The sequence below is a fragment of the Macrobrachium rosenbergii genome, chromosome 50 (genome assembly GCF_040412425.1).
Source record: "Macrobrachium rosenbergii isolate ZJJX-2024 chromosome 50, ASM4041242v1, whole genome shotgun sequence".
In the NCBI taxonomy this organism is placed as follows: Eukaryota; Metazoa; Arthropoda; class Malacostraca; order Decapoda; family Palaemonidae; genus Macrobrachium; species Macrobrachium rosenbergii.
The window spans coordinates 21,475,612-21,499,373 of NC_089790.1; the positions used below are offsets into that span (position 1 = coordinate 21,475,612).

General features: G+C 37.6%; 1 protein-coding gene across 4 annotated transcripts in view; it reads left to right on the forward strand.

Moving 5' to 3' along the window:
* The first annotated feature begins 653 nt into the window (after nucleotides 1–653).
* The window catches only part of LOC136832742 (unextended protein-like), a 231,350-nt gene continuing 208,241 nt past the window's right edge, over nucleotides 654–23,762 (forward strand). For 3 of the 4 annotated variants that reach the window (XR_010851300.1, XR_010851299.1, XM_067094262.1), the window contains exon 1: nucleotides 654–1,159. Coding sequence is in view for 2 of the 4 variants with exons in the window: in XM_067094262.1 (XP_066950363.1) it covers nucleotides 681–1,159 (479 nt within the window). In the remaining 2 variants the exon portion in view is untranslated. The remainder of the gene's footprint in view (nucleotides 1,160–23,762) is intronic. The other variant, XM_067094260.1, reaches the window with a different exon arrangement.

Genomic DNA, 23,762 nt, shown 5'->3' on the forward strand with positions numbered 1-23,762 from the left:
GCTATATTTACGATAAGTGTATTGGTTTGTACTTCCTTAACCACGTAAGGCTAAGAGTAGAGAAAATACCTGTTCTCTCTAAGAATTTACTGAGTATCTTCACGTACCCCAATTTCCATATGATTAGTAGTAGTTCAGGCGTTATAAATGAAGATTGAAGATTCGGTTACGCAGAATTTTATTCATGTTCTTTCTCCATCTCTGATTCGGCCGGAGAATTTCGCTTGTAAGATCATATAGTCTGAATATATTGTAGTAAAGGATGTATATCTACGACTGCATCTTCGTGAGTTGTTATAATTCAATGCTGTGTATGCGAAAATCACTATCCAGTGCTTGACTGATATCAAATACATCGATTTCGTAACCTGGATCTACCGGCAATACGCTTTTACGTCGTCGAAGAAAACGGGAACAGATGTAAACAAACCGCCGAGTTGGATGGGTTTTAAATTCGCGATCAAGAAACCAAATGGAACAAATCAAGAAATCATCTCACCGTCGTTTTGGTGCACAAGATTTTCATACATCGAAACGTCTGTAAAATGAAAAGAATGAGAGGACTATGAATTGCGAGAATATAATTTTTGTTAACGCTCGGTTATTGATCGCGCCAAATCCGTATGTGTGTATATGTAGACCAAGTCGCGCCGTCGCTGAGCAATCCTCGTCAGAACAACATGGCTAACTGGCCCGAGTGGACGTCTAAAACGATCTTTCTTAGTGTACTTCTGTGCGTGGCAAGAGGTGTGTACTGCGGCCGCCATCCCAAAATCGAGGAACTAAACACTAAATATGGAAAAGACACAATCGTTGCCGGGGAGGAGACGGAGTTGGAGGTCTTGGGATCAGGCCTTTCCCGGGGGCTGGAGCTCGGTTTGACGTCTGTAGACGGGGTGCAAGGGGGCTCATGTTGGAGTTTAATCACGCCCCCTCTCACCCCCGATGAACTTACGCAAACTCGAGCTACCGTCACCCTTATGCCAGCCCATACAATGAAAATCCCTGTTCTGAGCAAAACGGAGGTTTGGCTCTGTACCCGAGACCGCCCGCATTTACGGGGTGGGCGTGCTCGCCACATGGGTGGCTGGATTCACCAAGGGCCTGCTACTCGCCTTCTTCTGGTCCCAAGTCAACAACGAAGCACGCATAGGCTAAGGTAAGGGAACACGCATCGTGTGTTAGTGTCAAGCATGAGGCGAAGAATTATAAACATGATGTCGTCGGTTGTGTAGAGAAATATCGTTTCTGTATATTTATGTAGGCCTATGCACGGCTTGTAGGCTACAGCATTAGACCTGCGGGTGTGTTTTTTTTTTTTTCTACTTCTAACGTTGCCAGGTGTATAACCGTCCGTTTTCTTGATATGCTGTCATCACAGAAGGTTATTTTTTGTTCTTGTTTAGTACATTTCTTGGCATTTAAAAACTATAGGAATTCGAGTTGTGTGTAGTATTGTGTAAAACATAATTGCTCAGATTTCTGTTGGCATATTTAAGTTATTCTCTGTTTGATAAGAAACGATAATTTTCGCATATCGTTCGTGGAATTGTTGAGTCTGAATATTTCGTGAGTGAGTTAGCCAAATAACTTTTTATTTGTCAAATGTTTTGTTTTATAAATTTCGTGGAGGTACCGTAAATTTTTCTGGTTCCAGTCTTTGTAGTAAGATGCTATTTTAAACTGCATTTAGGCTCCACAGCGAAATTGTTAGAGATTTAAGTTTTAGCTAGCCAGTTTTGTTACTTAGATCACATTTATTTTGAAATTAAAGCTCATATCTGAGTGGTATGATTTAGTTTTTAGTACAGTAGACATATTTTGGTCCCAGTATGATTTGAAATAGTAAGAGGAGACCAACATTGCATACAGTAAATAAATCCCATGCTAGAATTATGCTCCTCCGGTACTGAGTATTAATCAACTGCCTTGGTCTTGCGAAAATGAAAGGAACAGAGTTTGTGGGTATTTAACATGTGAAGTAACCGTGTTTTTTGCTTAAATTAATGGTGGATGTATGTGTTCTGTATCCTGATTCCCCGTTTAGGGCTGGTTGCGAGATATTTTTTTAAATTCTTGTGAATCATCTGACCTTTTCTAATTTTCTGTCAACTGATAAATCATTTTTAGTGTTTTTTTTTATTTTTCAAATTATTTTAACACAATACGGAAGGAATGCTAACGTTTCCTGCGGTGTTTTGTTAGTACTAAAATTGATATCCTGCCTCCCCCCCATTCCTCTCACCTGCCCATTTTTAATCCAAGTTGACCTTGCACTTCCTGTCATGTGGTAGGTCCAAGATAAAGAGTCTCTCTCTCTCTCTCTCTCTCTCTCTCTCTCTCTCTCTCTCTCTCTCTCTCTCTCTCGGGTTCGCCGCAGATCCACAGTTGTGTAATATAGCAATTATTGTGGTAGCGCAGAATAATAAAAAAATAAAAACTCATGGTCAGGGGAGTTATACAAGGAGGGCAGCGTCTGACTCGCTTCTTTCTTTTGATTATGTGATTTTTAGATATCTGAAGGGCCTGCTGAGGTAATCCTTCCGCTCGCTAGACCCAACTCTTCGATCGTCCTTTTGCTCACACTTATTTTTTTTCTCTCTCGAAAACGAGGCATTCAGTTACTGCCTATGTCATTGGCCCATCATGTGTCCTGTAACTCAAATTCGGCGACAGTCTTTCTTTCCTTCTTTTATGTTTTTGTATTTATTTTTTTCTCGGCTCATCTAGATTCAGTTTTTCACATTTTATTATTCTAAAGAAAGAATATGTCTTACTAGCATGACCACCTTTTCGTACTTTTGTAGTGCTAGTTTTTTTCCATACAACTTGTGCCTCTATACAGAATTATTATTATTATTATTATTATTATTATTATTATTATTATTATTATTATTATTATTTAACTATGTTAGTCTGTTTGCAAGATCACAAGCTTCTCCAAAGCGAAACGCTTCAGGTTTCGTGATTCAGTTTCTCTTATTCGTCATGATTGGTTTTTTCTCCTCCTCCTCCTGATTGGTTTTTCTCCTCTTCCTCCTGATTGGCTTTTCTCCTCTTCCTCCTGATTAGTTGTTTTTCCTTTTTCTCCTGATTTGTTGGTACTAGAGCGTTTCTTGGCGGGGCTGGCTGAGCTCTGTAGATCTCTGTAGCAACAAGACCTCCCCTCCTCCTCCAAACCCCCCCTCCTCCTCCTCGCCTCCCGTGTCGTATCCCTTGCATGCTCATCTAAAGTATGTCATATTTCCTTTTTGAGTTCAAGTAAGCCCCATTTCCTCGTTGAGTTCAACTCCCATTTCCTCTGCGCGTCCAAGCAAATGCTCTTTAGTAGAGAGCCTTTCGTTACCGGTTCGAACCCCCCCCCCCCCAACGCTTGTGCGTGTCCATGTTCAAAGTCCCGGAACCTTTAGGGGGTGTTTGGGGCTTCTTTTAAGAAGAGGTAAACACCAAAAGATTGTACCTTCCTTATCGTGATAATATATAGCCTATATATACAGTATGTATATATATATATATATAAATTTATATATATTATATATATATATATATATATATATATATATATATATATATATATATATATATAAATTCAGAAATTTATTTCTGTTCCACATGTGGTTGTGTGTTGATATATATATATATATATATATATATATATATATATATATATATATATATATATATATATATATATATATATATATATATATATATACAGTATATGTGTTTAATTTTAAATCATGAAAAGGTAAAAACGTGATGATTATACGCAAGGTCTAAAGACAAAGTAGTACAGCCACGAAGAAAAATGAAACAATTCAGATGCTAAGTGCTGCGACCATGTCTTGGTAATAAGACGAAAGTACTTAGCGTCTCAATTGTTTCTCTTTCCTTCGTGGCTGTAACTTTGTTCATTGTTTGTAATGTCTAATAGTCCGTAAATATCCTATATATATATATATATATATATATATATATATATATATATATATATATATATATATACTGTATATATATACTGTATATATATATATATATATATATATATATATATATATATATATGACGATAAAAAGGCCCATAAAACACTATTTGAACATTGCAACCATATATTTCGGGCACTTCCTTCTGTGCCCCTGTTCACTGGAAAAATATTTTTCCAGTGAACAGGGCCACAGAAGGAAGTGCCCGAAATATATGGTTGCAACGTTCAAATAGTGTTTTATGGGCCTTTTTATCTTCATATTATACTGTAGTATTACAGTAAAAGACATTAATATATATATATATATATATATATATATATATATAGCCTATATTGTTTGTAATGTCTAATAGTCCTTAAAATTTTGTTAGCCAGATAATTTTAGCTACACGTCTTATGGATGTTCGTGTATTTTTTTTTTTGTCTAATAGATGAGATTGTAATTGAATGGACCAAGGTTTTAGGTTTTACTTTTATGTGTATGTATATTTTGGGATATAGCCTACTTTATTAAAGTATATCCCATATACTTGAATATTTTATGTATTAAAGGAAGCGGTGGTCTCTGGTGTTTTTTTGTGACACCAATGTTAGCAGTTGTCCTAATCCCCAAGTAAGATTAGGTCAGGGATTAGGAGGCTTATAGAAAATAAGGTTACATATAATAGACCTCCTAAAATGAGGTTATTATACATAATAGACTTCTGGAATATACTGATTTGATAGTTTTAAAATCACGTGAATATATTTTGAAGAAGAGTGCCGCAACTAACAATCCTAGCTTCTTGTAATATATAAAATATATAAATATGCTCTAATTAACATGTACCTTGTAACGTAATTGTTTCTGCATAATTCGAATAGTCATTTTTCATTCAGTCGCGCTTAAACAGAGGAGCGGAAATGAAATGACCTTGAAAGCAAAATATATTGATGAAATTATATATATATATATATATATATATATATATATATATATATATATATATTATATATGTATATATATATATACTGTATATCAGGGTTGGCAATGATTAAATCAAACTGATTCAGTCAAGTGATTAAATCATTGATTTTTTCATTAAAAAATCATGATTTTTATTTTTTATATTTTTTTTTATTTTCTTAATGTGAAAGCAAACACATTGAAAAATATGGTTTGGAGGTTAACAAAAACTGAAGCATAACTGTGCTGCATCTGTTTATTTTGATATAAAAAAAATTGCAAGTACATACTTTAGGCCAGAACTGTATGGATCTTGTCATAAAATACATTTTGAGGAAAAAAAGGACTTAAAAAAATCTAACAAATAAAAAAAATAAATAAAAAATCAGATGAATCACTGATTTGTTTTTATAAAAAAATAAAGAAAAATCACCAACCCTGAATATATATATATATATATATATATATATATATATATATATATATATATATATATATATATATATGTATATATATATATACACACACATACACACACATTTACTGATAGAATATTGTAAATCTATATCAATAAATATATATAGAATTGAATGGCCTTGAGCAAGCTTCGTACAGGTTTTAAAATCGTTACCTGGGAGGGAGTTAGTCTACGCCTCCATGACGGGATATATATAAAAGATGCAGCCAGGTTCACCAGTTATTTTTAAACGTCACGTGACAACTGATATCTCTAGATTAGAGACAGTACCCTCAGTCGAATGGGTACTTCTTTAAGATTGGTTTGGATGAACGGAGAGATTGGGGCTATTTGGCAGAGTGCGAAAGAAGAGTGGTTGCTAGTGCGAAACGTGGGGGAAGCTCAATGGTACGCCGTGTTTAGTACTAGCCCCTCGGGGATCAAAGATATCTTTTATTGATATAATTTGTCGACCACACGATGTAGAAGTGGGTTTATGTAATACTTTGATCGACGAGGGGCTAGTACTAAACGCGTCCCAAGGAGTTTCCGCGTGTTTAGTACTAGCCCCCCGGGATCAAAGATCGCTTATTAATATAATTTTTCGACCACACAACATAGAAATCGGTATATATAATACTTTGATCCCCGAGGGCTAGTACTAAACACGGCGTCCCATTAAGTTTCCGCCATGCTTAGTACCAGCGCCTGGGAGTGACGCGTAGATAGCATGCCAAAGTAGCAGCGAAGAGTGGATGCTGACTGAGTTATTAATTATTTAATTAAATCGTGACCTTGTCTCAGGCATCTTCCATGCTTTGAAGTCCTTTCTCTGTGTCGATCCCTAAAAAGTGCTTGGTTGTGGGATTGCACTGTACAATGCGCTTTGTAAATATGTTCATATTATTTGACAGTGTACACATTGTAAATCTGTATATTTTAATTATAACACATTATACATATTATGTATTATCTTTATATTATAAAGGTAATACATATTATACATATCTTTATGTTATAAAGATTTGCTGTTTTTTAACATGAATGTTTGTTCCCTTCACCATTTTCAGTACCAGGATTATATCATCTTATTACCAATTGTGATTTGGTCCGTGAATGTCCGTGTGCATATTGTAAGGAGTGTATTTTCTCTTTTATTAGGCTTCTTTGATCACTTACAACTATGAAATCTTTGGATAATGACGTAGCAGCTGTTTGGGGTCTTAAAATGTACAATAAATTTTCCATTATTCTTGGACAGTAAAATATGAATTTTTTTTTTTATTCTTGGAAGTTAAAATATGCAACACTTTTTCCCGTATTTTTGGATATTAAAATATGCAGTTTTTTTTGTATTCTTGGATATTAAAATATATAATAAGTTTTCCCCCCTATTCTTGGTCATTAGAATATGTAATGAATTAGCCTGTATTCCTTGACATTAAAATATGAAATAAATTTTCTTGTATTCCTGGACGTTAAAATATGCAATAAATTTGCCTGTATTGCTAGATATTACGGCTTATCAGTCACTTCGGTTCCCAAAACAAGATTACATGGGTAGAACATCAGTCACCGGTGTATTCAGTGCAGAAAAAAAACCTCAGTATTGAAAATCAATATCCCCCACGCCAGTCCGTGACTGTGTATTGCGTGTTTAGGAATTTTTGTTTCCCCCCTTTTGTCTCGACCAGTCTGTCTGATTCGTTTTGCCTGCCGTGTTCCTCTTGGGTTACTGCAAGGTCACAGGGTCACGAGGTCAGGGAATTGCGTGGAGGTGGGACTGTACTCAGATTATGAAAGTCACCGGGCATTAGCGACCGGATGCCCATAGCGCTTATTATGTCTGTTGTCATAATTTTCTTTTTCTCTGTCTTTGTATCTCACGATATTCTTTCATATATTAGCGTTTCGTATGATCTGGTGCAGTCTTATCCCTTGCTTTGCTTTGTTTGCCCCGTAGGGGGTTCAGTGCCGTCAGTGCACCTCACGCGGCGCACTGTAGGCATTACTTAAGGTTCTCCGCATTGTCCCTTCGGCCCCTAGCTGCAACCCCTGTCCTTCTCTTTCTTCCATCTTACTTTTCAACCTCTCCTAACAACTGATTCATAGTGCAGCTGTGAGGTTTTCCTCCTGTTACGCCTTTCAAACCTTTTTACTGTCAATTTCCGTTTCAGCGCTGAATGACTTCATAGGTCCCAGTGGTTGGACTTAGGCCAAAATTCTACATTCTATCTGTCTATCTGTCTGTCATTTCCTGTGTTTGTTCGTGTGTTTGACTGACATTTGACTTCTGAGTTGCATTCAACTTTGGTTTATTTGTCTCTGCTTTTGCAAGCACTTGACGAATTCCACTGAGTTGCATTCAACTTTGGTTTATTTGTCTCTGCTTTTGCAAGCACTTGACGAATTCCAGATGATGAACGCATTGGTCGTTTGCATATGGTTTAGACTTCTATGCAAATTGGTATTGGGGGAAATTGTAATTATATGGATCATACTTAATCTTTTAGCGATATTTTGCTGCGTTTTGACCAAGATGATGTTTGTGATATAGGTCTTTTTTTATAGGTGACTTAAGAAGTAATTTTAAGCTTAATAAATTGCCACTGTGTTTATTAGTATTTGAAGATCAAAGCAAAATACTACAAACTTTCTTGGTAAGCTTCCACAAGATACAGTGCATATATATATATATATATATATATATATATATATATATATATATATATATGACATTTTTTTTTATCACACCGTGATTTATATACGATCATGAAGCTACAAATATCGCTTAATATCAAATCCACGCTACCTCAGGAATATCCCCGATGGGAATTATCACCGAAGGAATTTATAAGTGATAAATGGACGGGCGCTGCCGAGTCTCGATCACGACGACACAGACGCGCATCCAGCGAATCCAGTCGACGTTAACCACTGAGCTATCTTGATAGCTCGGTGGTTAACGTCGACTGATTCGCTGGATGCGCGTCTGTGTGTCGTGGGATCGAGACTCGGCAGCGCCCGTCCATTTATCACTTATAAATTCCCCTTCGGTGATCCCCATCGGGGATATTCCTGAGGTAGCGTGGATTTGATATTAAGCGATATTTGTAGCTTCATGATCATATATATATATATATATATATATATATATATATATATATATTGCCTCATTGATAATCTTTATCTTCGGGAGTTTTCATTAGCTACAGTGCACATGTAGCATCAATCACTCGCAAACAACACGTGTCCAGTTTCCTTATCTCTTCTTATCTTCAAGCGCAAACCTGAGAGGAATGCAAAAATCACTGCTGTGTTTAATCCCGACAGCTGTTTCAGTCACTGACCTATGGCTGATGCAGCTGTCTGTATAGGCAGTGGAGTGTAGCCCTCGAGAAAGCCACAAGTTACTGGCTAAAACAGCTGTCTCGATTAAATGGAGAAACATGGTTGCGATGTATGTCTTTAGAGTTTAACCCCAGAGATAAATGTTATACGAAATTGGGGAAGTGTTGTGTAAAAGCGTTTGAGATATATATATATATATATATATATATATATATATATATATATATATATATATATATATATATATATATATATATATACATACATATATATACTATAATACAATTGTCATCTTACCATGCACACATATGAGTCATTTGTATGAACGCGGTAACATTCCTCTTTCTGCATTGTGTCGTATCCATGTTATTACATAAAATGTTTACCTGTTTCATACTTGGTATACCTTGGATACCGATGTGTGATGGATGAAAATTCTATTTAATTATTGAATAGTAAATGAACAAGAGTTGTATTTACAACCATGAGTTGCGACGAACTTCAATGCAAGTCTGATATTGATATCTTACTTGTTATAAGTTGCAATGTTATTGATAGCTTGCTTGTTGTTATAAGCTGCAGTAACCGACAGAAGTTGTACAAAGTAGAACAGCGCGTAAAAGATGAAGACTGTGAAGAATTATCCCGTCTTTGAAGAGGATATAATAAGACACTTTCCTTGAGAGCAAACGTGGATGTACTACTAAGGATAGATTTGAATTCCTTAAACTTTCCTTGAGCGTTACGGATATTTTTAACTACTGTACATCTCCCCTAGGGGGCTAGTGCCGTCAGTGCGCCTCGTGCGGTGCAATGTAGACATTACTTGAGGCCCTTTGCAACGTTCTTTCGGCCACTAGCTGCAACTCCTTTCATTCCTTTTACTGTACCTCCATTCATATTCTTTTTCTTCCCTCTCCTAATAGTTTTTCATGTTGCACCTGCGAGGTTTTACTCCTGTTACAACTTTCAGACCTTTCTACTTTCAATTTCCGTTTCAGCGCTGAATGACGTCGTAGGTCCCAGCGCTTGGCCTTTGTCCTAAACTCTGTATTCAATTAGATTCAATTAAGTTCGAGAAAAGGGTCATGTTTCATGCTAACTTGTAAAGATGGTATGATTATGTGACTACAGTAAAGCTGGGTAATAGCTCCTTCCCAAGAGAGATGCCCAGCATCCTATTGATCACCCGATTTCAGGATACCCTTTTGTATGCGGAGAAACGAACAGCCGTGCAGTGAATCGGTGCACTGAACTTTATATAAAAGACAGAGGCTTTCCAAGTCACGGCCTTGATTGGATCATCGCAAGTCGGTGGTCATAACAGAACGCTTTCTCGCATGAGTTACTTTTAAGCTTGATTTTGAAGCTTGGTTTTCTTTTCAGTCAGCAGATTAGAGCTTGGAAAGTTTGCCCTACTTTTGGCAGCAGGAGGTGCCCTACTTTTGGTTTGTGCCCCGTAGTGGGGTAGTACGTGAGGGTGCATTGTAGGCATTACTTAAGGTTATTTGCAGCGTCCCATCCTTAGGCCACCTAGCTGTAACCCCTTTCATTTCTTTTTACTGTACTCCATTCGTCTATATTCTTTCTTCCAACTTGCTGTCTAACCTTTCCTTATGATTGTTTCATAGTGCAACTGCCAGGTTTTCCTTCTGTTACACATTTCAGACCTCTCCACTCTCAAATTCCCCTTCAGCGCTGAATGGCCTCATAGGTCCCAGCGCTTGGCCTTTGGCCGAAATCCCGTATTCCATTCCAGTCCTTTACTCCTGGTTGGAAGAAGTGTCACTAGCTTTCTCGCTGATCCTCTTAAAAGAATGAGTTTCATGTGTTTTAATGAATGCACCTGTTAGAAAGTATACAAAAATGTGAAATGATTAGAGAATTTTGGTGTGGGAGTTTGAAATGATAGTCCTTTCTTTTTCAGTGTTGACAACTTTCACGAAAAAATGAGGATTGTCCTGTAGTTTGATCAATGCACCTGTTAGAAAGTATACAAGAATGTTAACCGATTAAGTCAGTTTGGTAACATAATTGTAGGTGTTTGATATCATGTGCCTTTCTTTTACAGTATTTATAACGATGGTTTAGAATCCCTTTGACTTTTACGAAAAAAATGAGGATTTTCCTGTAGTTTAATGAATACTAAATATGTTAACTGATGAAGTCATTTTGGTAACGGTATTCAAAGATTTTGAAATTATTGTCAATTATTTTTCAGTATTTACAGCGACGGTTTAAATCTGACTTGGCTCTGAAATTATGGGAAATCAGATTGTGTTTTCCCGTGCTCCTGTATGTCCTCGTATGTGTACTATGTATTTTAACACAAAATCCTTAAAAAACAGGAGAACGTATCTATAATGTAGTATATGCATTCATTGGGTATGTTTGGGGATTTCATGTCGACAATTATGACATGCTTTAACTTACAGATGTAATGATTGATTTAAGAGATAAAGGTCTGGTTCTCGAAGACTTCATTCCATAGATTTGCTCAAATGAGCCGGAAATTGATAATCTAACTTTTTTTTTATTTAGATGATTATCGAGTGGCCTTGTGGGAGTTATCAAATGTACTTATTGTTATTAATTACAATGGCATTGACCATAACGCCGCATTCTTGATGGGAAATGGAAAAAACTCCATTGTTTTGATAACTTCAATACAACTGTTTTACACACAATTGGAACTTACTGATCCGGTATCAGAATGAGGTCAGTATCTCTCAAAGGTTCTTGGAACAAGTAGAAAGCAATGTAGAAGTCACCAGAACAAAGGCGTTTGTTATTATTATTATTATTATTAAGAAAAATATGTTGACCTAGCATTGGGAGGCCGCAAGGACGCCGTCGAAGATCCCAGCTAAACACGGATGTTTAGTTTTCGTTAGAATATGATAGTTTAGTGCTTTGTGGATTCTGTCAGAACGTGATTAATAAAATATGGTAACTAAGTTGGGGACGGTTATAGGAGTGCTTTGGAAGACCCCGTCTAAACAGTGATTGATAAAAGTGGAAATGAAGAGTCACTGTGGCGAATGTTTGTTCCCACCCATTCTCTCTCTCTCTCTCTCTTTCACGACCTTGGATGGGAAAGAGGTCCCTGTTAATCTCCAGGTACTGCTGAGCTAAAGGATACGAATAATCGTCCATACGTCTTTTGATTGCCATTTGGCTAATGCAGAAGCCACCCATGGACGCGGTCGGGTCGTCGAGATTAAAAGGACTAACCAGGTGAAGAGCGCCTTAATCCGGGTTAAGGGAGCAGCTGCCTCTTGGAGGAAATATAGTATTTTTCCTCCAAGCAGCGTGATTAAACCTCCGTGAGCTTCCTTGTTCTTCACCCTGGTAAGGTCAGATACCGACTGATGACCTTTATCGTAACCTCGACCAAAAGCAGCCAGACGATGATGACATGCGCGCGTGATCGCCTTTTATTTTGGTCAGAGGCGGGCTAACTCTCCCTCCAATGGAGCCAAATGCTTCCAAATATTAATATCAAGTATTAAGGAATGATCTGCCATATGATTAAAGTATGACGGAGCGCTGAATACGCAGAAACGATCAACGTCATTTTCGACGGAGATCCCGTATCCTTTTTGAGCCGCTGTTGATGGGCAAGAGCAGTTATTCGCCTTCCCCCTCTCCCTACCCCCTCTCCCTTCCCCCCTCCCTTGACCAGGCACATCACAGACGACGCCTAGGTCACGAGGGTATGTGTGTGCGATTGGTCATAAATGTCAGAGGTCCTTAGGGGAGGTTAGCTTTACTTAAATGATTGTTCCCCCTTCTGAATATGTCGCCGGTACTTGATGATGGAGTCGCCTCCCTTTGTGCGTCATGTCATGTGACCTGCGACCTGGTTTTTTTTTTTCTTTTTCTTCTTTTTTTTTCTCCTTTTTCGGATGAGTGGGTTTATTGGAGGGTTATCTGTGCCTGGTTTATAAAAGCATTGTAGCTCTTAGAAATTGTGAAAAATTAAATCTGAGAACTACATATATCAGCTTAAGTTTTTTTTAAGACATCTTAAAAATTGTGAAGAATTTAATCTGAGAGGACGGTGCTTGTAAATTTCCTGTGATTAAATTCGTGTATCATTCATTACTCATCGGATAATTTTGCCTTTTCTTCACATGTATCATCCGGATTTCTTTGTTTTCAGCCAATACTTTTGTTAGTTATTAACCGATGCAAGGAATTTATGACATTAGAACTATGATTCCATTTCTGGTAACGTGTATCTGCCATACGTGGAAGAATGTTAGTCTCTCTCTCTCTCTCTCTCTCTCTCTCTCTCTCTCTCTCTCTCTCTTCTCTCTCTCTCTCTCTCTCTCTCTCTCTCTCTCCTTTATACACACATCTCTCTCTCATTTATGGAAAATTTTCTTTTCCTTTCCTTTCCTTTCTTTTCCTTTCCCCTTTCCCTTCAGAGAAGTAAATTTCCTAGGCGAAAGTTGAACTTCATCCCCTCTTAATATTGGCGTCAGACCAGGCCGAGTTTTTCATAATTTTCCTTTTTAATGAAATGTCAGGTTTGTGCACCTGTTCCCGTCCATACCTTAAATTTATCACTTGTTCAGATGTGCTATATATATATAGGTGCTTTCGATTGCCAGGTAACTATTAAATTAACCGAGTTGAGTTTTGCGTTTTCGAAAGACGATGAATTTTGGGCTGAGTAAACGGATGTCTACTTTGTAATGCTCTCGTGAACACATTACTGTTATTTAATTCGTTAAAAGCGCTCTCTGAATTTAACATTTGATTTTGAATCAACCTTATCGTTTTTTTTGTAAATGCTGCCAAATTGACCACAATATTAGTGACCTCTCTCTCTCTCTCTCTCTCTCTCTCTCTCTCTCTCTCTCTCTCTCTCTCTCTCTCTTTTATATATATATATATATATATATATATATATATATATATATATATATATATATATATATATATATATGGAAGTAGCCAACACATGAATACGTGTTTCACAGAAATAAATGATAAATTTCTGGCTCACATCGGGATCGAATCCCGGCCTCGCAAATGAAAGGCCACGGCGCTACCAACTGACTGACACGGGGCATTTAAGAGACCCGGGTTCGATTCCGATGTGAGTCAGAAAACTATATTTGTGTATTTTTGTTTCTACAATATGCTCATGACTCCGTTCTGAGTTCAGGTTGATGTTTGCATCATTACACACAAAAAATTACTTATTGATTTTTACGAAAATTTGACCAAAGATGGTTTCTTTGAGTGGCAGAAAGCGATTAAATTTAGGAGGAATGTGTGTAACATATATATCATTGAAATACGTCACTGATTGATTAATTTCTCGTAATGGTAAAAAAAGTTAAGTATATCTTAGTTTAACCAGACCACTGAGCTGATTAACAGCTCTCCTAGGACTGGCTCGAAGGATTAGATTTATTTTACGTGTCTAAGAACCAATTGGTTTACCTAGCAACGGAACCTACAGCTTATTGTGGAATCCGAACCACATTATAGCGAGAAATGAATTTGTATCACCAGAAATAAATTCCTCTAATTCCTCATTGGCCGATCGGAGAATAGACCAGTGAAGATGAAGTTGGAGTGAGATGGCAAGCAGGTAGTCTCCCTAATGTTTACCAAATATTTTGATGACAGTGTGACACGTCGTCAAGTTTTGGGGTAGGTCTTCAAGCAGTAGAAAGTAGGGCAGCAGCAGTATGTTCTCTTGTGATTGTCACTTGTAGCGCTGCGTAGCGGGCAGGCCGTGTATACACTCACTCAGATGGATGGGGCAGGTCCTGGGACCACGCGTTCTCAGTGTGTAGAAACACGCGCCTTTTTCTGAAGTCATCTGTACTGCAAAAGATGTAATTATGTCAATAAAAAAATGAATGACAGAGTAGATAATTTTTGTCTCTCTTGCTCAGAAAAAAAGAAAAATGATGCAATTGTAGAATAAAAATATAAAACTATACAAAACAAATAAACGTACTTGTTACTTATGTGTAAAAAATGTCGGGAATACTTAACAGAATTGATCCTCATCCAATCTGTTATCATAAGAGAGATAAGTTGACGCAGACGTATCTGAGACTGGTCCGTCTCAGAGACAGAAGAGGGATTATGAGCGGTGCAGCCACACCCGTATTGGCGTTGGCAGACAAACATGCGAATAAACTATAGACTTAAGAGTTCTCAGACACAACTCATAACACACACAATAGATTTTACAACAACATGATACTTAAATAGCTTAACAGGATACGATTTTACTAATATTTTACCACAACAATGTTACATTTGAACACAAAATACATAACACCAAAAACTGGCGAACAGGTTTACCCTCTATGACCAAGCCACCGTCGGCCTAAAAAAATTGTTCACTGGCAAATATTCTAAAGAAAACAATTTTTTCACTGGCGGATATTCGTAAAAAAAATTGTTTGCTGTGGCGAATATTCTAAAAAAAAATTGTTAACTGTGGCTAATATTCTAAAAAAAATTGTTAACTGTGGCGAATATTCTAACAAAAATTGTTTACTGCGGCGAATATTCTCGTTAAAAATGGTTCATTGAGACGAAAATAAAAAAAAGTCGTTCACTTGGCGAATATTCTCGAAAAAAAATTATTCACTGTGGGGAATATTATAAAAAAATTGTTCACTTTGGAATATTCTCGTTGAAAATGGTTGACCGTGACGAAAATAAAAAAGTCGTTCATTGTGGCGTATATTCTCGAAAAAATTATTCATTGTGGCGAATATTCTCGAAAAAATTATTCATTGTGGCGAATATTCTAAAAAAAACTGTTCACTGTGGCGAATATTCTAAAAAGAAATGTTCACTGTGGCGAATACTCTCGAAAAATTTGATCACAAGGTGACGAATATTTAAAAAAAGTTTGTTCACTGTGGCGAGTATTCTCGAAAAAATTTATCACTGTGGCGAATATTCTCGAAAAAGAACTCGTTCACTGTGGCGAATATTCTCGAAAAAAATTGTTCACTGGGGCGAATATTCTCGAAAAAAATTGTTCACTGTGGCGAATATTCTCGAAAAAAAATTGATCACTATGGGGAATATTCTCGAAAAAGAAGTCGTTCACTGTGCGAATATTCTCTAAAAAAAATTATTCACTGTGGCGAATATTCTCGAAAAAAATTGTTCACTGTGGCAAATATTCTCGAAAAAATTGTTCACTGTGGCGAATGTTCTCGAAAAAAATATTCACTGTGGCGAATATTCTGGCAAAAAAACGTTCACTGTGGCGAATATTCTCGAAAAAAAAAAGATTCACAGTGGCGAATATTGTAAAAAGAATGATTCACTCTGGCGAATATTCTCGTTAAAAATTGTTCACTGTGACGAATATTTAAATTAAAATTGTTCATTGTGGCGAAAATCTCGGGAAAAAAAGACTCATTGTGGCGAATATTATCGAAAAAAAGATTCACTGTGGCGAATATTCTCGAAATCATCAAACGCACCACACTGTCTCTTAAAAAGCGACCACTTTGATTAATGTGATTTTATTTCCACGTGCCGGTACGTAGCCTTGAAATAGACTCGGCGTGTGATCTTCGCCAAGATCCACGAGATTGATCGCCTGATGATAATTCATACCAGCAGATTTTCCCTCGTTTCTCGTATCCTTACGACCTTTCATAACAAAATCTCGTATCTGTGGGTAGGTGGGTATGGTGGGGGATGCCCGTATGCCCCATCCTGAGAGTCTTTACCTGCCAAGTTGGCGCGCCCTCCCGGGAATACTACAGCTGTTTTGTTTTACCTTACAGGTGGGACGTTCGGAGTCGGCTCCCCTTTAGCCTCTACCTCGTGGGTTTAATTTGCTTATTTGTTTCTTTCTTTCTTTCTTTCTTCATTTATTTTATATTTTAGGCATTTTTTGAGTCTTACGCGCCACGCTTATATTTTCCATTTCTGTCATTGCTGGTGCCCTGGGTGTGAATGGGTGTTGGTGAGAGATATCGTTGTTGAATGTGTATAGTGATGGTTTAAAGATGCTTTTCCGTATGGTATCAAGGTTTTTAACTCTCTCTCTCTCTCTCTCTCTCTCTCTCTCTCTCTCTCTCTCTCTCTCAAAAGGAAGTAGGGGGTGATACTGCTAAAGATAGTTGCTGGGAAAGTGGGAACATACTGCGATAAGTACATAAAAGGAGACGTTAAAAAGAAAAGTAGCTTCCGAAAGTTTTAAATGTTTGTTACACAACAATATTTTTATTGTTATCATATCGCTCTTTGTTATTCTCTTTACTCGGGCCTTTCTGTTTTTGCTTTTTTGTTTTCTGTGAAAGAAAACTTTTGAGATGGCTTTGTCTGTCCGTCCACACTTTTTCTGTCCGCCCTCAGATCTTAAAAACTACTGAGGCTAGAGGGCTACAAATTGATATGTTGATCATCCACCCTCCAATCATCAAACACTAAATTGCAGCCTCCTAGCATCGGTAGTTTTTATTTAATTTAATTTAAGGTTAAAATTAGCCATAATCGTGCTTCTGGCAACGATATAGGGCAGACCACCACCGGGCCGTAGTTAAAGTTTCATGTACCGCGGCTCATACAGCGTTATACCGAGACCACCGAAAGATCGATCTATTTTCGGTAGCCTTGATTATACGCAGTACAGAAAAGTCGATTGCGCCGAAGAAACTTCGGCGCATTTATTGCTTGCTTTGTTTTGAATCTGATAAATGGATACCGCTTAAAAATTACGGAGCTTTGACAGAATTTAAAACGTTAGGCTGTTCATAGTAAACTTCATAAGATCTCGCCTTAATGCAACGTCCTGAAAGAAAGCAAGTGTATTTTTTTTAAGGACATGACGAATATATAGGGGAAAAAAGAAGTTCGAGATGCTAGAACCTTGCTGCCTGGTGGAGCCTGATGATTGTGGGAGGAGGAGGAGGAGGAGGGGGAGGAGGAGGAAGAGGTGGTGGTATCTCAAGGGTGAGTGAGGAGATTGGGTTGGTGATGAAGCAGGTAAGTGGATTAAGATCCGACGCTCTTGTTTACAGCGCTTCATCTGATAAAGGTGCTGCCTTGTGTGAGCGATTGCCCCTTTGTTTATCTTCTCTTCTGGGCACGGGGGATCACTCTTGTGTAAAAAGCTTCTGCCTCATCGCACTTGAAGGAAGAAGCCGTTGGACGCCTAATGGACAGTCACGCTACTCGGTCTAGAGACCTTTGTAAAGCCTGCACGCTATGACGAGAAGAGTGGATGGTCTTTGTGGAAGACTCATGCCTTTTAACCGGGTCTCTAGAGGTTATCTAAAGGTTCTCGTAGGCAAAAGTGATTAGGCAAGATCGTTATCGTACGGTAGGACAGAGGTAATGGCTACTTTCGAAGCTTCCGCCTCACCACAGCCTCACCTTGTACAGTACAGTATCCGAGGCTCCCAGCTGAAGAGCAGTGTGTGTTCTTGAGCCTTCCGCAACTCAATTCACTTTCTCTTATATTTGAATATGCAACAGAATAAAGAAAAAAGAGGTTTTCGAATAGTTTCCAAGTACCCGTGGCCTTCACATTCCTACATCCTGACTTTACCGCTGCATCGTTGGGCGCCAAAGTTTTATTTTTATTTGTATTTTTATTTTAAACTCCGCTGTAACCTTTGCGCGCCAAATGCTGTGTCGTTAAATTTGGCGCCGCGAACTCTTTCATCTCTATTTCTGCATCTTTCGAGGTATGGATGCCAAAAGGTACTCTAATTTTTATATATATATATATATATATATATATATATATATATATATATATATATATATATATATATAGAGAGAGAGAGAGAGAGAGAGAGAGAGAGAGAGAGAGAGAGAGAGAGATTAGCAAGCTGGGATCGGCCTTGTGATGGTGTGGTGTTTGACCGAGTGAAATTTGTTTTTCTTTTGCCGAGTTTCTCTATCCATGTGGGAAGATGGAGACACACCCATGGCCAGACATATCACTCTATTATTACTATTATTATTATTATTATTATTATTAGGAGTAGTAGAAGTGGCAGCAGTACTAAGGCAATTTTTCAACATATGCCGTTAATGTATTTTCCATGATATGCTTTGTGTGTACCGGTACCATATTTATATAAAAGAAAGTTGCCGCTTGTATATCAGTTTTTTGTAACGGTTGTTTTCCCATTCCCATTATGGCGCACAACTGTTTTATGAGCAGTTTCTTTTCTTTTTTATGTGAGGGCTTTCGTTGTTTTTTTTTTCTTTTTTTTTTGCGTGTGGAAACCGGTTCAGGTACCGTAAAGAATAGGCCTATCGTTCCGATTAGGAAGCACCTCAGAACGAGATTTATTTACGCGCATGCTCGTATGTTCTGCTATTTCAAATCACTTATTTGGCTGCACCAAGATATAGAGCGCTTTTTAGTTCTTGGTGTAATGCTCTTGAACGAACTCCCCCCCCGCCCTTTTTTTTTTTTATCCAAGCAGTATTCTCTTTATCAAAAATTGCGATATGTTATTTCACTTTCCTTTTACCATAAAATGATTCTGCTTATGAATTACCAGTCATTGCCTTCTGTCAACGTTATTAAGGAATCTATTGCATAATTTCTTCCTAGATCCGTGACTCATGTAGAGGTGCACGAATTAATTGTGAGAGCTTGTATAGTGCAGCATGAATCATCGTACGTTGTCTATTTATGGGACCAGATCAGCAAGCAGAATTATACAGCTGATTATTCCAGTACTTGAAGGAAAGTATTCGGTAAATATACCATTCTGAACATAGTGAGAGTGGTGGCATTACAGTAGTTGATCAAGACGCATATACTTGTAATCTCTCTCTCTCTCTCTCTCTCTCTCTCTCTCTCTCTCTCTCTCTCTCTCTCTCTCTCTCTCTCTCTCATCTAATATATTGACGGACATGTCTGTCGAATTCTCGGAATTGTGCGTTGAGTTGGGACCATAGGGAACCTTTTTTTTTATTTTCGCAAGTATTGAGAATTACACCATGAGGAAAAGTTCAAATATTGTAGGACTGGTCGCTTAATCCAAGAAGGATACTGAAGTACTATGTTTTTCCTGTAGGATCTGTAAAAAAACTTAGTTCTAATCTAGTTTCCTTAAAGAGAATAAACGACACAGTTCTAATTAATTCAGGTAGGGTGGGATGTATAGCATTTACTAGGAACAGCTTGTCTATTTAGGTACTGCTACCATCAGGACTTACATTAAATACAACAGTTCTTTGTAATAGGTCAACACATGATCTTGTTCTTTAATATGTCAGCACATATTATTATTATTATTATTATTCAGGAGATGAACCCTGCATATATAGAACAAACCCACAGGGGCCACTGACTAGAAATTCAAGCTTCTAAAGAATATGATGTTCATTTGAAAGAAGTAATAGAAGGTAATAGGCAATACAGCACTAAGTAACAGTTATAACCATTTATTATGTATGTTGAAATGTAGGTACTCTGCGCTAGGTCTAATGTTGTAGTTCTTCCTAACTTGGGCGAAATTTTTTTAAGTATTTCTTAGCAAACAAACGAGTCCGTGGTGTGTCATAACAATGGAATTCCATAGCATGTGAAATCGTAGGTTCTAATTCATACAGGTAGGGTAAAATCCATAACATATCACATCTTGTCTTAGTCAGGTACTGCTACGATTTGGACCGCAAACACAGAAATGCTCTGTAGTAGTACTCGTATGTAGTACAAGTATTTGTTCTTTAATAGGTCGTGACTATGATTGTGTGCCTTAGTAAGTCACAATTGTGAATGCGCTCCGCTATAGGTCTAATGCTGTAATTCTCTGTGACAGTATTACGGAATGCATAAATAAAGAATTGCTCCGTAGCAGGTCAAAACACACTGGTATTTCATGAGAAATTTTAGTAGTTCTTTGTACTGAATCAGTGCAAATGGTGTGGCGTATTTAGTCCAGACTGCAATGCTGTTCAATAGATCTGCGACGGTTTCTCTGGGTGTCATGGAGAAGTGGCGACGGTCGTATCGCTTGGAAACAGGCAACAAACAGCGCGGAGTAATATTCGCCTAGGGAATTGGCGGGGGCTTTGCTTCCCTCTTGGCAAGGTTTTAAACGCAATTAGATGCATGGCTTTGTTGATCGTTTTTTTTTTGTGTGTGAGGATGTTTTTGTGTTTATTTTTAGTATTACGAATTATGCTTTAACTGCATAGGTTGTTCGTTTTCCTTTAGCATTAAGCGGAGAGCCAATATGGCCTTCCTGAGGCTTTACCAGAAAAAAAAGCAACTGAAATTCAGTGTGCGAAACGCCATGAATTGTGACACGGACAAAATTGGTCTAAGCGGAAAGCTAATGCAGTCTCTCTAAGCGGAAAGCTAATGCAGTCTCCCTGAGTCTTCCTCTCCCCTAAAAAAAATAATTTGAAACACCGTAAGGTTGATATATTTAGACCAATGTTCACTTTTCCACAATGGGCGATATTCAGACCAGGAAATCAGTCAGTAACTTTCCCTTGGACGTGACTTCCGCTCAGACGAACGCGCACGGGTCGGCCGTCGGCAAGAAGATTACTACGGTGCAAGGCTCCGTATCGATTGTTTTCGTGGTTTCAGTTTTGCGAGCAGCGGGCGTACATCTCGTAACTTCTCGTAGAGCGCTCACGTACACAGTCATGAGGACACGTTTGTGGAAAATAACAAACGCTTCAGAGTGCTACTAGCATCGGTTAGACATTGGTCTAACCGATGCTACCAGTACTCGGAAGCGTTTGTTAATGTCTAACCGATGCTAGTAGTACTCTGAAGCGTTTGTTAGACTCTTGCTGGTGGGCTGCTAGGTCTTTGCAGGCTTAATCCTTGTCAGAAACGATTAATGCTCCCGATGTAAGACTCCTCTTGAAATCAGGCAGAAATGCTGATTAGGAGTGCATAATTAGACAATGACGCCATTGTTCCATTTTTATTAGTTTTGTAGCTAGTCCTCGTCGCAAGACTAGAGTTGGGTAATGTATAAACTTCTTAACTTCTCTAAGGTACAGTCAGTGCACCACTGATGAATTTCCTTTACTTTATTCCCCCAGTTTGTTTCGGACAGTCTTAGAAAAATTTTTCCCAAATGATTAAACGTTAGACCTTTCGATAACAATCAACTTTTGAATAGTCCTATCGCCTGTAGAATCATGAGCTGTGATCACATGGCGTAGCCAGCGATATCTCGAAGCTGAAGTGTGCGCAAGCGTAATAAAAATTTATAGTGCGCACGTGTAATTTTTATGTTACTCAACCAGCTGCGCACAGGTGTGGTGTACCTCTTCATTTAGGCTAGAACTGAATGTCATGGTGAGGTCAGGGGAATACCATGAATATGAATGTTTTATTTATAGAGCAGGTTTATGGAAACCAGTCCCTGCTTATCTCATGGAAATAAACAAATAGATAGATAAATGAATAAATAGATGAATGGATAAATAAATGAATAAACGAATAGATAAATAAATTAAAAGAATGTAAAGATGTTGGCAGGGTAGAGGCTAGTTCAACCCGTGAAGACTAGCCATTTTTAAAAGGGGAAGCATAGGAGAACAAGGGAGAACGGAAGCTAAGAGAGAACTTCCATCATAAATTCTCATTCTTTGCAGCCTTGTTTGTAAGTGCCACCATACTTTAACCGATTATTATTATTATTATTATTATTATTATTATTATTATTATTATTATTATTATTATTATTATTATTATTATATAAGCAGTGATTATCAGGCTCGCAAATACTCATCCCAACAAACGTTCCATCATCTGACCCGTTTATGTATATTCTTGGGCTGCTCAGTGTAGAAACAGCTGAGCATCAGCGAATAATGAATGAAGATACAACTGTGGCTGTATGAGCGGAAAGCTCAAAGCTTAGACTTACTCAACCGGATGCGGAGAGAAGTTTCAGGCATTCATTTCGTATTCTGCTGCTCTCTTTAAGAACTGAAGTGAGACGCGCGCTCACTCTCTCTCTCTCTCTCTCTCTCTCTCTCTCTCTCTCTCTCTCTCTCTCTCTCTCTCTCTATATATATATATATATATATATATATATATAAAATTATATATACACACGCATTATGTATATACATATATATACGAGTATACAGTATATATATATATATATATATATATTATATTTATACATATATATATGTATGTATGTATTAATTTCGTCGTCTGTTGATATTGTTTCATAAATAAGAACCTGAGCACCTTCTCTCTCTCTCTCTCTCTCTCTCTCTCTCTCTCTCTCTCTCTCTCTCTCTCTCTCTCTCTCTCTCTCTCTCTCTCTCTCTATCTATATATATATATATATATATATATATATATATATATATATATATACATATACATATACACATTTATACATACATACACACACCTATAAATTCATTCAGTTCGTCGGCCTATATATAGTAAGTGTGATATATAAGACCCCAAACACCGTTTTAAATCATTTAGCCAGTCATCAGCATTCCCGTCAAATTCACTGGTGACAAATGTTGCCATGCGTCGCATGACGATGAGGTATTGCCTGCCAGTTATCAATACTTGAATTGATAATCTTCACAGGATAACAGATTTCAGTTCACTACTGTCGAGAACATATTGGTTCCATTGTTCGCTGTGGAATAGAGCCAGTCAGTTAAACTGATTGGTAGGGAAGATCTTTGGGAATAGACTTGAAGTAGTTAGGAAATAGTCTAGCTCATGGAGGATGCTCGCTTGCAGTTGATTGCTATTCATAGTTTAGCAGTCCTTGCGTTTATTAACCTGCTTTGAATACTGTTTAGTTATCAAGACTAGTGGTTGCGGTTCTTTTTATATCTTGGGAGCATATCCCTGACGCTTTCACTTTTATTGAGCATGAACGAACACACCCCCTGCCAACTTATGTTGGGTTTAAAAATTACATTGAAAAATGGGTACTGGGTACTTTTATTTTTTGATCGAGGTCCCTTGTGTATCTGATCTCACAAGCATACCCCTGACACTTTTACTTTTATTGGGCATGACTGAACAT